The sequence below is a fragment of the Chiloscyllium plagiosum genome, unplaced genomic scaffold (genome assembly GCF_037043375.1).
Source record: "Chiloscyllium plagiosum isolate Xiang-an unplaced genomic scaffold, Cpla_swu_hap1 HiC_scaffold_36, whole genome shotgun sequence".
Lineage (NCBI taxonomy): Eukaryota > Metazoa > Chordata > Chondrichthyes > Orectolobiformes > Hemiscylliidae > Chiloscyllium > Chiloscyllium plagiosum.
Window position 1 is genome coordinate 30,946,519 of NW_028270174.1, and position 16,711 is coordinate 30,963,229.

At 39.6% G+C, this 16,711-nt stretch overlaps 1 protein-coding gene across 1 annotated transcript in view; it reads right to left on the reverse strand.

The window, feature by feature from the left end:
* The window catches only part of tbc1d9 (TBC1 domain family, member 9 (with GRAM domain)), a 75,304-nt gene that overhangs the window by 39,931 nt on the left and 18,662 nt on the right, over positions 1–16,711 (reverse strand). The window contains exons 2-4 of the mRNA XM_043674139.2: positions 14,411–14,521; positions 2,242–2,360; positions 1,283–1,511 (exon numbers count right to left, since the gene is read on the reverse strand). Of these exons, the coding sequence (XP_043530074.2) occupies positions 1,283–1,511; positions 2,242–2,360; positions 14,411–14,521 (459 nt within the window). The remainder of the gene's footprint in view (positions 1–1,282; positions 1,512–2,241; positions 2,361–14,410; positions 14,522–16,711) is intronic.

Here is a 16,711-nt window from a genome sequence, read left to right on the forward strand (position 1 = left end):
ATTTTACTATCAATTCTGCTCTTAAAAAATAAAGAATTATATTAGTTAATTTAGTATACGGCATTTTGTTCATTTTTATTTTAAATTAAGACACATTCAAAGATTCAAGTGTAGGGTGAACAGATTGAGGGAATTATCTGAGCAGTCACTATGGTGCCTTTGGAAGCTTCAATAAATGTTATAACAACCATATCTGCTGACATGAATAATATCATATCATTTTAGCTGTTAACTGAAGTTATACACAGTTTAGCTTAACTTCAGAGTTAGTTACGTTTGATGCTTATCAAATGCGATACTAATGTAGAAGAGGTGGGGTGATGTTTGTCAACTCCAAATCCACACCATTCAAATTATTAACTAAATCAATTACTTCTAGAAGATTATTCAGCAGCCTAGACTTGGATGGTGATGAGGTGGAGTGAGGAATGTCAAGTTATTCATATATTAAACATTTGGGATTAATTCTGTAAGTTAGTTCGCTGAGCTTGAAGGTTTGTTTTCAGATGTTTCGTCACCATACTAGGTATCATCAGTGAGGGTCTCTGGTGTAGCGCTGGTGGTATGTACCACCTCTCTATTTATAGGTCTTGGTTTCTTAAAGTGGGTGCTGTCATTTCAGATTATCTTTTTTTAAGGGAAGGTAGGTAGGATTTAAGTCAGTGTGTTTATTTATGGAGTTCTTGTTAGAATGCCATACCTCTTAAGAATTCTCATGTGTGTCTTTGTTTTTCCTGTCCTAGGATGTCTGCGTGTTGTCTCAGTCAAAGTGGTGTCCTTCTTTGTCTGTATGCATGGAAATTAGTGAGAGTGGGTCGTGTCTTTTGGTGGCCAGTTGGTGTTCATGTACCCTGGTGGCAGGTTTCCTGCTAGTTTGTCCAATGTAGTTTTTTTTTTAAAAAAAGTTCTTGCATGGTATCTTGTAAATGACATTAGTTTTGCTGGTGGCATCTTATGAATATCTTTCCTTGAAAAAAAGAACCAGTAGTAATGACATCACCCACCTTGAGAAACCAAGACCTATAAATAGAGAGGCGGGACATACCACCAGTGCTTCACCAGAGACTCTCACTGATGATGTTACCTGGTAGACTGACGAAGCATCTGAAAAGAAACCTTTAAGCTAAGCAAGCTAATTTACAGATTTACCATCAACCTGAGCTACAAATCTTCTCAAAACTTGCTAACATTTGGGATTGTTTTTAAAAAAAGTCCAACTTCAATACTATAGTGTTAACTGCTACTCTATTTTTCAAGTTGAATATAAAAAAGAATACTATACCTTCTTTTCCCAGCAAAAATGAGTAAAAACAGAGATGATTAATGCTGAGATACATCCAACCCTGCCGTGGTACCCGACCCTTCCAATAACTACAAGAGTAGTAGTTAACCAGCTTTTCTTCTTCTGGCATCCCAAATAGCTTACGAAATTTTAAAATAGCTTCTTTAAATTTATCTGTGTCATCATCCTCCTTTATATCATTATTTTTGTTATATTCTGCAATTATACCCTAGAATCAAAGAAAATTATTCACAGTTAAGACTAATACAATGCCATACTCTATTAAAGCAAAGACTGTTACAAAGACACAGAAATAAAATCAAGGTTATTTTTCCAAAAATTAAAAATGAAGACGGAAAGAGGAAAAATATAAAAAAATTATCTAACACTAGTAAACATTTAAAATTAACATTTTCATTCTAAAGTTGGGAAAAAAAATCAAGTCACTGAAGTTCCTTGTAACATCCAGTCTTTTCTGAATCAGTATTCAGTGTTAATCCTGCTATATTGTTCAATTTTTTAAATAATTCATCCATGGGGTTGTTTGGTTGGGGGGGGGGAGTTTCGTTAGGCCAGCATTCATTGCCCATCCCTAATGGCCCAGAGGGCAGTTAAGAATCAAATCACTTTGCTGTGGGTCTAGAGTCACAACAAGGTCAGACCAGGTAAGAATGGTAGTTTCCTTCCTTAAAAGGATATTAGTGAACAAGATGGGAATTTTCCAATAATCAACAATGGCATCATTGTCATTGTTCAACTCTTAATTCCAGATCTTGTTCATAGAATTTGAATTCTACCATCTTTGGGATTCAAACCCAGGTCCCCCAAATATTACCTGGGTTTCTGGATTAACAATCCAGTGATAATACCACTAGGCCATTGCCTCCCATGAATTATAAACTCTTCATGTACTTTAATATTTAGCTCAGTTTAACTATTGTTATTTTGGCATTGGTTACCTGTATTTTACCCTTAACAAATGTAGTGATATCATTTTCATTCTCAAAGATTGAAAGTGTCTGTAGTAAATTGTGCTCCATCCATTCCCAGTGTTCAGTTATGTCTTTTCTTGAGCCACCTAAGGAAGCAATAATATTTCAAATATCTAGGAATCTAAGTTTATATCATTCTGTTCAAATCAAACATATCCAAACAAATGATATTACTTATCAGTTGAAGATATGTATATATAAAGATTGTAGTATCAAAGAGGTAGCTAATGGAATTAACAGTATTCCCAGCCCAAAAAGGAAATAAAGAACTGCTAACATCAGCTACAAAAAAAGAATGAGCTACAAGAAAAAGGCAGTTCATAGGAACAGTCTGAGCCAATGTTGTCGGAGAGAAAAGTCAGTTTTAATTATTCTTTATTCTAAAAAGCTTGGAGGCCTCTGTAACAGTGCAAGATTGGTAGCCAGGACCTACATACAGTCAAAAACAAAGAACATTCTGTTTATATACAGTCACATGTATTATGTTATAGATAATCAAGAACATTCATCTTCTGTTAGTTATTTCAGTCGATACAACATTATAAAATAATCCAATGCACTTTACCTTTTTAATATGCTAATATTTCTTAGTTCTATGTTGGCATTCTTGAGGACTGCACCTCAAGAGACCTGGGATCAACATCAAGGAGGTTCAGTTCAGTGTGGGGAGAATTTCAAAACATTTGGCAGGACTTTTATGCAAGGAAGTAGCAATGGAAAAACAAGTTGCACAAATAATTGAAAGATTCAGGAATCTGAAGTTATAAACAGCAGTTATCTGAACATAAGAAAATTCATAGAATCCTTACTGTGTGGAAACAGGCCATCAGCTCCAACAAATCCACACCGACCCTCTGAAGAATATTCCACCCCCCCACCCCATTACTGTACATGTTCCCTGTCTAATGCACCTAACTTACACATCTCTGAACATTGTGGACAATTTAACTTGGCCAATTCACCTAACCTGCACATCTTTGGATTGTGGGAGGAACCGGTGTACCCAGAGGAAACCCACAGAGACATGGGGAGAATGTGCAAACTCCACACAGTCACCGAGGTTGGAATCAAACCCGGGTCTCTGGTGCTGTGAGGCAGTAGTGCTAACCACTAAGCTACCGTGTCGCCCTAAGATAGGTTTGCAAACATATAAAACATGGTAAATAGCGCCATGAGATGGGATTGATAATAAAATCCTTGACACCATAAAGTGCAGGGATTGAGTAATAAATATTTTAGGATATAGGTGCTTAGGAAATAAAGGAAAGGAAAAAAAAGGTGCGAGTGAGATCATGTGAAAATACTGACTTAAGAGGATATAGTGATGGAATCAAAGACCGAGAGCTGGATCTTACCAGAAAGCAGTGAAGTGTCATTCTTGGTGAGTTTCATGCAGTACTTTTCTCGTTGAAGCCTAGCAAGTTTGCTCACAGTCTTCTCAAACTCACCACACTCCAAAATGTGCCCTGCTTGTCGTATTTTCCTAATCACCCCAGTCAGAAGTGCTAGTAGCAATAGAATCGGAACCAGTAATAAATATCTTTAAAGCTCAGCAATCCAACACTGGTGATCCACTGCTGTTTTGCATGGTTCCTGTCCATTGCCCCAGACATGTAAAGAGTGAAATTGGCACCCTGCTTTATACACAGAACCTTGGGATGGTGGTGTGAATAGTCAACGTCCATGGAGTATGCTGTGAGATGTTGTCCAGGATGGTGCGAAGTGCAAGCAGCAAGTTGGCATTGCCAGGTTACTGCTCTTTCATGCTTGGAATTGACACCTATCAGTTTCTACCAGATGGGCAAGAGAATGGAGAACAGTATATAAAGAAGGCAAGATGATATAATAGCAAGAATGTCAATACATGTAAGTAAGTCTCTTGCTGATCACTAGTGAGTATTGAGTCTCACTGTTCACTCAGTGAGAGAATGGGACTTCTTGCTCTCAGCATCAAAAAGCTCCTCACTGGCCATCTCGCATCATTTTTCTAACTTTCTTACTAATGCCTATGGCAGTCAGAGGCTAGGAAGATATCTCCTAGATTCTACTGATGTGGAAGTGCCGGTGTTGAGCTGGGGTGGACAAGATTAGAAGTCACGGAACACCAGGTAATAATCTAACAGGTTTATTTGAAATCACAAGCTTTCAGAGCACTGCTCTTTCATCAGGTGCTCTGTTAGACTATAACCTGGTGTTGTGTGACTTCTGACCAGAATCTATTGATTTAGAATTAAAAATCAACAGGGATGCCATTACACAACTAGATCCATTCTGTAGGTCACAAATTGCTAGGAAGGATATACAGAAGCAAACCTGCAGCCAAGTGACAAAGAGGTTCAAGAACTATAGGAGTAAAGAAAATGGGGACTTAAATTATCATATTGACTGGGATACTAACAGTGTAAAGGACAAAGAGAATTTCAGAATTCAGTTCTGATGAAAGGTCACTTGACTCAAAATGTTAACTGCTTTCCTCTCTACAGATGCTGCCAGGCCTATCCTCCAGCACTTTGTTTTTGTTTCACATTTGCAGTTCTTTATCTTATTTATAGAAGAATTGCTGAAGTGTGTTCAGGAGAATTTTCTACTGTTCTGGTCAAGTGAAGCAGGAAGCAATCAATGGATTGGATTTTGCAGAATGAAGTGTGTCAAGTTTACAGGTGTCAGCAGGCAAACGCTTAGGGAACAGTGATCACAATATAAAGTACAAGTCAAATGTAGAAACAATACTTAGAGGAGGACCTTTTTTTTGCTGGTTAAAAATTGATCTGGTCAAGGTAAATTGTAATCAAAGACTCACAGGCAAAATATACTTCAACAAGACAAGCCATAAAAATTGAGAGTCCAGTTATTGTTAGAGTACATTCCACAGGAGAAGACAAGACAACCAATTCAAAAGCACCCTAGATGTCAAAGGGGATGTAGAGCAAGATGAAGCAGTGAATGTGTATAATAGATGCCAGATTGGCAATAAAAGTGAAAACAATGCTGAAACAGGATAGTTGCTAAATTGTTCTGTCTTCACTAACATAAAAGAGCATTCAGAAGTCTCCAATATGCATACAGACAATGAAGGAGTAAAGGAGATGCACTGGGACTAATTATGGACCTTAAAAAGTACAGGACAACACTTTGAACTTAGAAAGGAACTATCAAATACCCAATGTGAAAAAAGTGAGCTGAACTCACATGAAACAAAATACTGGATGGAATAAAAGCTGACAAAGTAGTACTGCAAAGGTAGTTGAATTTAAGTTAGGTATGCCACCATATATAGATGGCACACAACTGAATATACCAAAGGGAGTTATGGGTGGAATTATGGAAGTACTTGCCATAATCTATAAATCTTTCTTAGGTAAAAGGGAAGTACCAGAAGGTGGAAACATTGAAATTCCTACCAAATGAACCAGCAACGATAGTCAAGCCAATTAAATATCAATGGCATAGAGATTTTTGGAAATGTTAATCCAGGACAAAATAGCAGTCACTGAAGACAAGTTTGGACTAACTAAGGCATGCTAGCATAATTTTGTTAAAGACAAATTTTGTTGAACTAACTTGATTGAGTTGTTGAATAAGATAACAGAAAGGGTAAGGCAACAAAATCAGTGTCTATGTACACACTGAAGTACCATATAATAATGTTACTATCAATGTTACCATCTGGAGGATCCAAGATGGTGGTGATCGGATAGGTCTGCTGTGCTAGGGCTCCACATCAAAACCCAAGTAAGGTGGGTTTTCACCACCACCCTCGCGAGTCATTCATAAGAAAAGTTCATTAAAATAACAAAGTACCTAGAACCTTTTCAATTCGCATCCTGACAATCTGGGAATAAGTCTAATAAAGGAAAGGTAGCCAGAGGATCGCAGCCAGCAGGGCACTCCCCTACAATACAGGAGACACATACTGCAGCAGCCCAGACTCCCATGGCGACACATTTGTACCTGTTGGATCAACAGAAACTAGTCTCAGAGTTTGTTAAACTCAGAGAATCATCTCGGCACTGGAACCGATCTCTGCCATGCTAAAAAAGCATGAGCAGGAGATCCAAACGTTGGATCGACACGTCGAGGCAGTTGAACAAAGGACTGCAGTGTCAGAGACTGCAGCGAAAAATTCAGAGGGATGGATCCAAACACTGGAAGATTGGGTTCGGACCCTGTTGGATCAAGTTGATGACCTTGAGACTCCAGGGCTATAAAGAGAAGCAGCTGTCAATGGAAGCCTCCAGAAGACTGGAAAGTGATTCACAGGCCTTGGTGTACAAAGGGTTGAAAATTATGTTTTTTCAGGACTTCTCTGGTGCCATAATCAAGAAGAGGAAATCCTTTGATGAGATCAAGAAGAAATTGAGAGACTTAAATAACCAATACTCTTTGAGGTACCTGGCAGTACTGCGCTTTAATCACTGAGGGTCTGTTTATAATTTTAACTCAGAAGAAAAAGCGAGGAACATTTTGGATTCTTTGAAGTAAGTGATTCGGGTCGGGGGATTAAAAAAAAGACAATTACGGACAATGGTGAGGGGTGATTTTTTTAAAAATGGAAGATGAATGGGGTCGATGTATGGAGGGGACAGGGTGGGCACCCACTGTTATCTCCCATTTGTGTAAATAATAGGTTTTCTTTGTCTTGGTATTGCTTGGGTCTGGGGTGCACCCTTAGCTAGAAGGAACCAGGATGGTTGTAACGTTTTGGACGAATACACCCTTTAGGAAATCTCCAGCGGTTTGTTGTTTATATGTTTGTTTGGTTCAGTTAAGTGTAGTGGTTAGTTTGTTTTAGTTCTGGTAATATTTGATTAGATTAGATTAGATTACTTACAGTGTGGAAACAGGCCCTTCCGCCCAACAAGTCCACACCGACCCTCCGAACAGCAATCCACCCAGATGGATCCCCTACACCTAACACTATGGGCAATTTAGCATGGCCAGTTCACCTAACCTGCACATCTTTGGATAGTGGGATAGTTTTTAGATCTTATAAATTCTGTGTTTTTTCCACTCAGCACAGAGTAAGCTTCTTCTTTACAGGGTCCGCAGGCTGCTGTGGGCAGTCATGGCTTGTGGTTCGTTTAGATGGTGCATCTGGAATATAAAAGGGACCCACTCTCCGTTTAAAAGAAAGAAGGTGCTCTCAAACCTAGAAAGAAAAGGGTTGACATCGCTCTGCTGCAGGAAACACACTTAACAGGCAGGGTACATGTGAAGTTGCAGTAGGGAGGATTTGGTAGGGTATACTTCTCCTTTTTCGACTCCAAAAGTAGAAGAGTGCCCATACTAATAACAAAAGAACCTCCCATTCCAGATAGTACAACAAATCAAGAATGAATATGGGCGGTTCATCATTCTCCAGGCCTTAACACACGGGGAAGAGTATGGCATCCTGAATGCTATTGTCCCCCAGCGCACTGCCTTAAATTCTTAATTGATGCAATCTCTAAATTAATGGCTTTTGGGGCACACCATATCATCATAAGAGGAGACTTTAATTGCCTCATGGACCCTGAGGTATACAGCAAACCAATGGGTCTCTTGGGTATCTCTCTGTAATCTAAACAGGTAGTGGACTTGTGCAGGGAGTTGGAGTTTGTGGATGTGTGGCGATATCTCCACCCTAATGGTAGGGATTTTACCTTCTAGTCCAACCTGCACAAAATGCCACATGAGAATTGATATGTTCTTTGCTTCACTGATCTGTTTGGATTCAGTATTGTCCTGCAGAATTGGGAACATAGCTATCTCGGACCATGCGGCAGTGTACTTAGATCTCAAAATTAAAAAGATGATGGAATAGACACGTGACATTAGCGCATGGATCAGTTTCTTTTGAAGGATAGTAAATTTATAGCATACCTCAAAAGGGAGTTTGGAGCTTTCTGGGACGTCAATTCGGGTACAGCTAGTAATCCATCAGTGCTTTGGGACACTGTCGAGGCTTACTTAAGGGGTTTGATTATCTCATATTGAGCAACCAGGAAAAGGCAGCGAGGTGAGCAGCAACAGATGCTAGAGGCCCGGCTAAAAGCAACCGAATAGATATATTATGACAGACCATCTGTGGTCAAGCTGCAGAGGGTCATGGCTCTCCAGGCTGCTCGGAATTCAGTGCTTATGCAGGCAGCAAAGAGGAAGGTCTCCTTTGCAAAGCAAAGGTAATTTGATTATGGGGATAAGCCAGGCAGATATTTGGCTTATCTGGCTCGGAAGAAAAATGCCCCACAGTCTATTGTGTCCATTAGGGAGAGAACTGGTACTATCACTCACAAGTCGCAAAAGATTAATGTCATATCTTGGAAATTTTATGTGGAGTTATACTGGTACTAGGGGTGCAAGGATGGGTTGGCAAGCATGGAATCCTTTTTCAAGAACCTGGACCTCCTCAGCATAACTGCAGAGCGAGCCTCCCTTATTCATGTTCCCCTAACAACACAGGAGGTGCAAGCAATGGTAAGACAGCTCCAAATTGGTAAAGCACCTGGCTCAGACAGGCTCCTGAGTGAGTTCTACAAGGAGTTCATAAATATGTTAGCTGAGCCAATCCTGGGAATGTATAATCACTCATAACCAAGACTGCCTTCTACCCTGTTTCAGGGAGGCTAATATCGCCCTCATTTTAAAGAGGAGGAAAAGACCCTGAGGACTGTGCCTCATAGACCTCTCATTGCTGAATGTAGATTTTAAAATCCTGTCAAAGATGCTGGCCCTGAGATTGGAAAAGGTTCTGCCAACATTATAAAAGACGACCAGAAGGATTTCATTAGAGTCTGTAGCTCTTCAAATAACATCAGGAGAGTGTTGAATATAGTGCAGGTGTGCCAGCAGAGTTCAGGGTTTGGTGGTCTCCTTGGACACTGAAAAGGTGTTTGATCGGATAGAGTGGTCGTATCCTTTTGGTCTTGGGGGGGGGTGGGGCTTTCGCTAGGTGGGTGGCAATGCTATATAGTGACCCTAAGGCGGCGGTTCGTACAAGCAGGGTTGTCAGATAACTTTAGCATTGCGAGAGGCAGCTGACAATGATGACCTCGCTCGCCACTGTTATTTAATTGTAATTGTACCGTTGACAGAAGCCATTCAGAAGGACCCTGAAATAGTGGTGCCAAACGTAGAAATAGGACAGCACAAAATTACTGTCTACACTGATGACGTTCTCCTATTTTTGGCTAATCCAGAAAAGTCCGTACCCCGGTTAATACACAAAATTAAATTATTCGGCGTCTTCTCCGGATATAGAATAAACTTTACAAAGTCGGAATGTATGCCTGTGGGGGCTTGGTGGAGGGCCTGACCTGGAGGATGGAACATGGGTTTTCTTTACCTGGGTGTTTTTGTTACCCTTGTTTTCTATCATCTGTAGAGAGCTAACTTTGTGTAATTATTTGATAAGATAAGACAAGATATGCAGTGGTGGGAGGGGTTACCAATATCATGGTAAGGTTGAATAGCCTTGATTAAAATGAACTTTCTTTCTCGGATACTATATCCTATGAGAATGCTCCTGCTGTTGCCGCCAGATAGGTGTTGCCGAGGTTGAATGGCTGGCTTACGTCCTTCATCCGGTGTCATAGACGCCCTCTCATTAAATTTACTAAGTTGCAGCTCATGCAGAGTATGGTGGGGCCGGGGGGGGGGGAATCTCCCAGATTTGAAGCGATATCAAATAGGTGCCCTATTGTCATATGTAGGTGACAAGGTGTGCAAGGATCTGGGGTCAATATGGCTTGACATCAAGGCTTCTCAGGTGAGGTGTCCCCTCAATAATTTACTGTTTATGGGTAGGATGAAATCCATGGCTGAGCATTGTAAAAGCCCTATTACCCTAAGCATGGTCAAAGTGTGGAGAATAATGCGGCAGGGTGAGGGAAATCCAAGGAGACCACCAAACCTGGAATTAACCTCTGCTGGCATTGCTGTACTATACTCAACAGTCTCCTAATGTTATTAGGAGAGCTACAGCCCTTAATAAGCCTTTCTAGTTGTCTTTTATAATAGTGGACAGCACCTTTTCCAATCTCAGGGCCAGCATCTTTGACAGGATTTTAAAATCTACATTGAGCAATGAGATAGGTCAATACAAGGCACAGTCCTCAGGGTCTTTTCCTTTCTTTAAAATGAGGGAGATATTGGCCTCTCTTACATAAATTCACCTAAGACGTCACCGTTTACCCCTTTAGTTGGAGCCCCAGGATTTAGGCCGGGGTCAGTGGAGGTCAAGGGAGTCTCCTGTTTGGGAGATTTATTTGAGGAAGAGGTCCTGTTGTCCTCTGACCAATTAAGTCACCAGTATGGACTACTTAGTAAGGACCTCTTCAATTATTTCCAGATTAGGGACTACATGCAGAGAAAGACCACGCTCTTGGCTCAGCCCTATAAGTCTGATAAAGAGAGGGGCGACCTGGAGAATATGGAAAGACTCTGGAGTCTGGAGTCAGGAACTAGGAGAAGAAATTTCGTTTGAAGCATGGGAGGACATATGGGAGAATGGGAGGAAAATCTTGTTATGTAATAAAGAACAAGTCGAAGATTCTTCACAGGGCCCATATGGCTCCAGAACTGTTGGCAAAGTTCAAGAAAGGAGCATTAGGATGTCCTAAATGTAAAATCAACACAGGCACCCTTACGCATTGTTTATGGTCATGTTACAGGATCCGTGAATATCGGGGTGCCATAGCTAGTGAGTTGGAGGGGATTCTGGGAGTAGATGGGGCTGTTCACCCTAATGAGAAGATTTGACAGAGGCATTCACATTCATAAGGGACCTATACAGTGTTAGTAGAGAAGCTATTTTAGCTTGTGGAAACATCAAGAAACAGAGGACACAAACCTAATGTGACTGGCAAACGATCCAGAAATAATTTTTTTTTAAAAATAAAACACAGCAAGTGCTTACAAACTAGAATGTTGTACCTGAAAAGATGCTGAAGGCAGACTAAATTCACTACTGCCCATTTTACAAACCTATTGAAATTGAAAGCTCCACCCAGATTACCACCCAGATTATTAATAGTAACTATAGATATGTCAATAGATTCTAACTACAGCCAGGACGACTTATCTTTGGGTAAGTGCAGCATGGGCTTCTGGATACTGCTTTTCCACAATTAGAAGGCTAATGTATATTGTTGGGAGTCCAAGCAGATACATACTTGGTAACCATTTAACACCAAATCTGGTCAGAAAGTGTGCAATGTTGATATTAGGACCACAGTGTTCAATAGCATTATAACCTCACAGGTATTGTAGTGCTCATTGAACATTGACTGGGCTCAACATTTCATAAAGTTTAAGTCCAGCATGGTTGAAATGCAATAAATAGTAGAGGTCAGCCATACAATTCTTCAAGATCATGTCCTTCAATAAGATCAGAACTGAGCTGACTGAATATTCACACTTACCAAGCCACATTCCTATCACTCAAAAAACCACCAGTTATCATCTTGATTATAATAGCTGTCTGGAGTATAGAATTGCAAAAACTCAACCAACTTAGATTGGTTTAAAGTAACTCGAGGAGAAAGTGAGGTCTGCAGATGCTGGAGATCAAAGTTGAAACTTTATTGCTGGAACAGCACAGCAGGTCAGGCAGCATCCAGGGAACAGGAGATTCGACGTTTCGGGCACAGAGGAAGGGCCTGTGCCCGAAACGTCGAATCTCCTGTTCCCTGGATGCTGCCTGACCTGCTGTGCTGTTCCAGCAATAAAGTTTCAACCTTAAAGTAACTCGATCCTAATCCTCTAGTTTTAGATTTTACAGCCACAGTAAAGAGCTTCACAGCACTCGCACTGTCAAATCTTCCAAAGAATTTTACACAATTCAGTTGTTACAACTGAACTCCAGAGAATAGAGACCAATTCTACTCAAATCTTTCTTCATAGCAAGATCTTTTCATCCCAGGAAATAATCTAAAGAAAATGCGAAAAAAAATTCACTAAGTTATATTATCTTTTCGTAAGTAAGATGACTAAATCTTATCACAATACTCCATGTATGATTTCGCCAAAGCTGTAAATAATTGCAAAGGTTTTCCTTGCTCTTGCACTCCAGTCCTCTTACAACAGAAGCTAATATTCTATACATATTCCTACGACTTGCGATATCTGCATACTAACTTTGATTTGTGTTCAAGGACATTCTAATGCTTTTGGATATGAACATTTACTAATTATCAACCTTTTAAAGGGTATTCTGTTTCTCTATTCTTCCTAATAGAGAGCGAATAAGTTCCACATTGAATCCCATTGAGGCATCTTGTCATCCACTAAATTTGTTTATATCTCTTTGAAGATTCCTTGGGCCCCCTTCACAACTTGCTTTCCACCATCGCTCCACACCTGCTAACCATTATAAGGTCATCTAACTTTGATAGATCATGGCTGAATCCTTTAGCTAAATCACTGATATATAGATTGCCAATTGCCTGAGGCAAAGCACTGATCCTTGTGGTAACCCAATACTCACTGCCTGACAACTTGAAAATAGCCTATTTATCGCTACCTATTTTCTGTTAAGTAACCAGTCCTCAACCCTTCAATTCCAACTGCATTAATATACTGTAATGGCCTCATGTGGTATTTTCTCAAATATCTTTTTCAAATTTACATGTGCCACATTCACTGGCTTCCCCTCATCCAACCGGCCAATTGCACACTCAAAAATAACTCCAACATGATTCCCTTTTGTAAATCCACGTTGATTCTATCTTATAATGCAAAAAATATCACGTTTACCACATTCTATTCCTAACACTTTCCCTTTTACTAATGTCAGGCTAATTCGTAAACATTTTGTTTTACTCCACCCCCCCCCCCCTCCACCCACCCCCTTCAACAGTAAAGAATGAGTTGCTTATTCTTTTGCACCAATCTTTCTGCAAACTCTAATATGGTCTACCATAATAATTTCTTTCAACTCCTATCCTCCAAATTTGTGGGACTGAATTTGCTTCACTCTTACCCGATTGATTTTGGAAACAGAATCTCCAGCAATGGCTGGGCTTCCCACGCCACACACAGTCGGACACATTCCTTTACTTCACACAGATTCCTGTTATTTTTCCTTGGACCTCAGTTATCCATTGTAACCCTTTTCTGAATATGGTCACTATGTTAATCTGCTCCCAAATCTCTGGAATCTTCAGTTTATGCAGTCCTTCATAGTTTTTGTCAGTACAGTAATTTGCATTTAAATTGCAAACAAATTGCCAAGATACTTCACAGAGCCATAATAAAAAAGGACATCAAATCAAAGATGGCAATATTTGAAGAGGTGACTTCAAACTTCTACTCCTAGTTCTCATGTTCTTGTCCAATACTGTACCCCAGGTAGCAAAGCAAACAAGCAGGTCTTGAAGTGGTAATCCATCCCAGAAATACTAATATCACCTCGGTTATATATTTAGCACTTGAACATAAATGCAGTATTACACTGGAGTAATTTTTAGAGTAATTTTACAATTAAACAAACCAGGAGTACCTCATGTGCATCTGTTAAGTAAGTTAGAAAGATAATTGAAATCTTTATAGGTGGAGTATAAAGTCTAAAATGAAGCAAGGTATTTGGAAATGCCTAAAGATGAAGCTAATTTGCCAAAGGCAGACCACACATCAAAGACAAATAACACAGTATGTTCAATTTGAAAATAAATTGACATAAGTTACAAAATAGCCATTTTCACCTAAAATATGCTAAATTGCATAAATTATTTCTTTTTAAAAAAAATAGAAACAGCTCATGCCAAAGGTGGCAATGCACACCATCAAAAGATACGCAGGAAACAAAAAGAAACCATTGTTGCAGCAAAGTTTTTTAAAATTTTAACTATACTACTCAAACCTTTTTAGATGCATCATTGAATTCAAAATAGGGTCCTCAAAGGTGAAAGCATTTTATTGGGCAAGTAGAGCACTACAACGTGATGTAATACCACTTCATAAATGATGCAAAATATTAACCTTAGCACACGCACTATCAAGATTTGAGCAAAAGCAAATTTTACCAAATATTGTTCCATCTCTGGGTTCAGATCCAGGAACGAGGGGGAGGGTGAAAGGAGAGAGGGAGAACAAAGCGATTGTAAGGTTTTAATATCCAAACTGCACAATAACAATGAGCTATCCTTTTAGCACTTACCACAAGCAATTGTCCAGTAGACTAGGGAGTCAGGAGTCTGGTAAAGGATTCTATATGGTGCAACACGAGCACTGGAATCCAATACAACGTCAAGTGTCCCAACAAGCAAACCTGCAGTGAAGGCCCCAAAACAAGACAAGTTATTCCAGTAATTACAACTAAATAAATGGACACACAGTTACTTGGTATCTAAATATTGCAAAAAGTTCATGTTCAAATCTTTCATCCTAAATCAGTCTTGTTTTCTAGCTATGAAAAGAAATTAGTCTACTAATGAAAATTATTATGGACTATTTGAAAAGGTTTCTCTTAAAAATACTGATAAGTACCGCATTCTTACATGAAGTTAAAGTATAACGTGAAATAATTTAAATACAGAATGTCTAGTATGTCATTATTGTGCAAATAAATGTTCTTCTGTCAAAATGTAGCTATAATTTAAAAGATTATTTAACAACTCGTTCTCACTCTTTACACATGAAAACAAACTTTTCGTAAGTCTAATAATCTGAAACATTGAAAAATATGGCAACATTTGAGTTGGTCATGTGATCCAACAACTGCAAAGTAATGCAATGTAATGAGAAATTCATGAGTGATAATGAAAGTTGCGAAATTAGGAAAATGTGAAAATTAGAAAGTGCTTAAAATTACAATACAATTAATTTCTTCGAGATTATATGCTCCTTGCTTGGACTGTTTTCATCTTTACATTATGATGTCTTTTGATCCATTTCCCTTAGATTTAAAAGTTATTCGTGGAATGTGAGCATCACTGGCTGGGCCAGCATTTATTGCCGATGTATTGTTGCTCTGGAGAAGTCGCTGCCAAGATGCTTTCATGAACCACAGCAGTCCATATGCTGTAGGCAGAACCATAATGCTACTCGGGAGGGAATTCCAGGATTTTGACTCAGCGATACACTTCCAAGTCGGAATGATGACTTGCAAGTGGAGATGTTCTCATGCATCGGTTGCCGTTGTCCTCCTTGATGAAAGGTGTCAGAGTTTGGAATGTGTTGTCTGAGGAGGCTAGTTAATTTCTGTAGTTCACACAGTTGCTACAGAGCATTGGTGGTGGAGTGGATAGCATGTGGATATGGCACCAATCAATCAAATTCTCTCCATTTCTTGGATGATGTCAGGCTTTGAGTGCTGTTGGAGCTGCACTCATCCAGACAAACAGGGAGTAACCATCACACCCCTTGTAGTTGGTGAATAGACCTTGGGGAGTCAGGATATGAGTTACTTGCCGCAGAATTCCTAGCCTCTGACTTGCTCCTGTAGCCAGTACATTTATATGGCTAGTCCAGTTCAGTTTCTGGTCAACAGTAACCCTCAAGGATGTTGATAGTGGTGGAATTCAATAATGCCACTGCCATTGAATATCAAGGAAAAATGGCTCAATTCTCTTGTTGGAGGTGGTCATTATCTGGCACGTGTGGAATGAATGTTACTTGCCATCACCCAATTAAACCAGATTACAACAAATGCCTGCTTTCCAAAGCTCAGAACAATGATTTATCATTGTTGCCTCATTGCTGAATACATTCTAAATCGGAGTACTGAGGTTTGTAACGTATGGTCTTAAATTCATATGGCACTTGTATCGAAAAAGAATATCTTCACAGAAGAGAATAGCATTTCTCTATTCTAGAAATTTTCTAATCAACTCATTTAAAGTTGTTATTACACACCTCTGGAGGCGAGACTTGAACCCAGGCCTCCTGGCTCAGAGGTAGTTTCAGTAACATACATCATAACAGCCCTCTAAATATATTTATAATCAGCCCGTTCAAACATGTTGCTGCACACTTCTGGAGCAGGTGTGACTTGAACCTGGATTTCCTGGTCCAGAGGTAGGGACGTTACCACTGCACCAATTGGGCCCTTTTTTCATGTTCTAAATACCTTTTAATCAACATGTTCAGAGACGTTAAGATACAACTCTGGAGCAGGTGGGAGCTGAACTTGGGTCTCCTAGCTCAGAGGTAGGGACACTACTGTTGCACAACAGCCCCTTTTTTTAAAATGTTTTCTTAAAATCCAGAAGTGCACAATGCATGCACAACTGAACAGCTTTTCCCCCAAAACACACATGGTACTTTCATCTATTATCCATACCACTACATCAATTGTTTCCAATTGATCAATTTACATAAAATGCACAACAATGACAATTGCATTGAGGGAGAGGAGGAGAGAGCTAAATCAAAATGGAGTTGGAGGTGAAAATAAGGCATTCTATTTGCTACGGTGCTCACATTGCTCTAACAGCATCAAGAGTGTTAGTGGAGACAA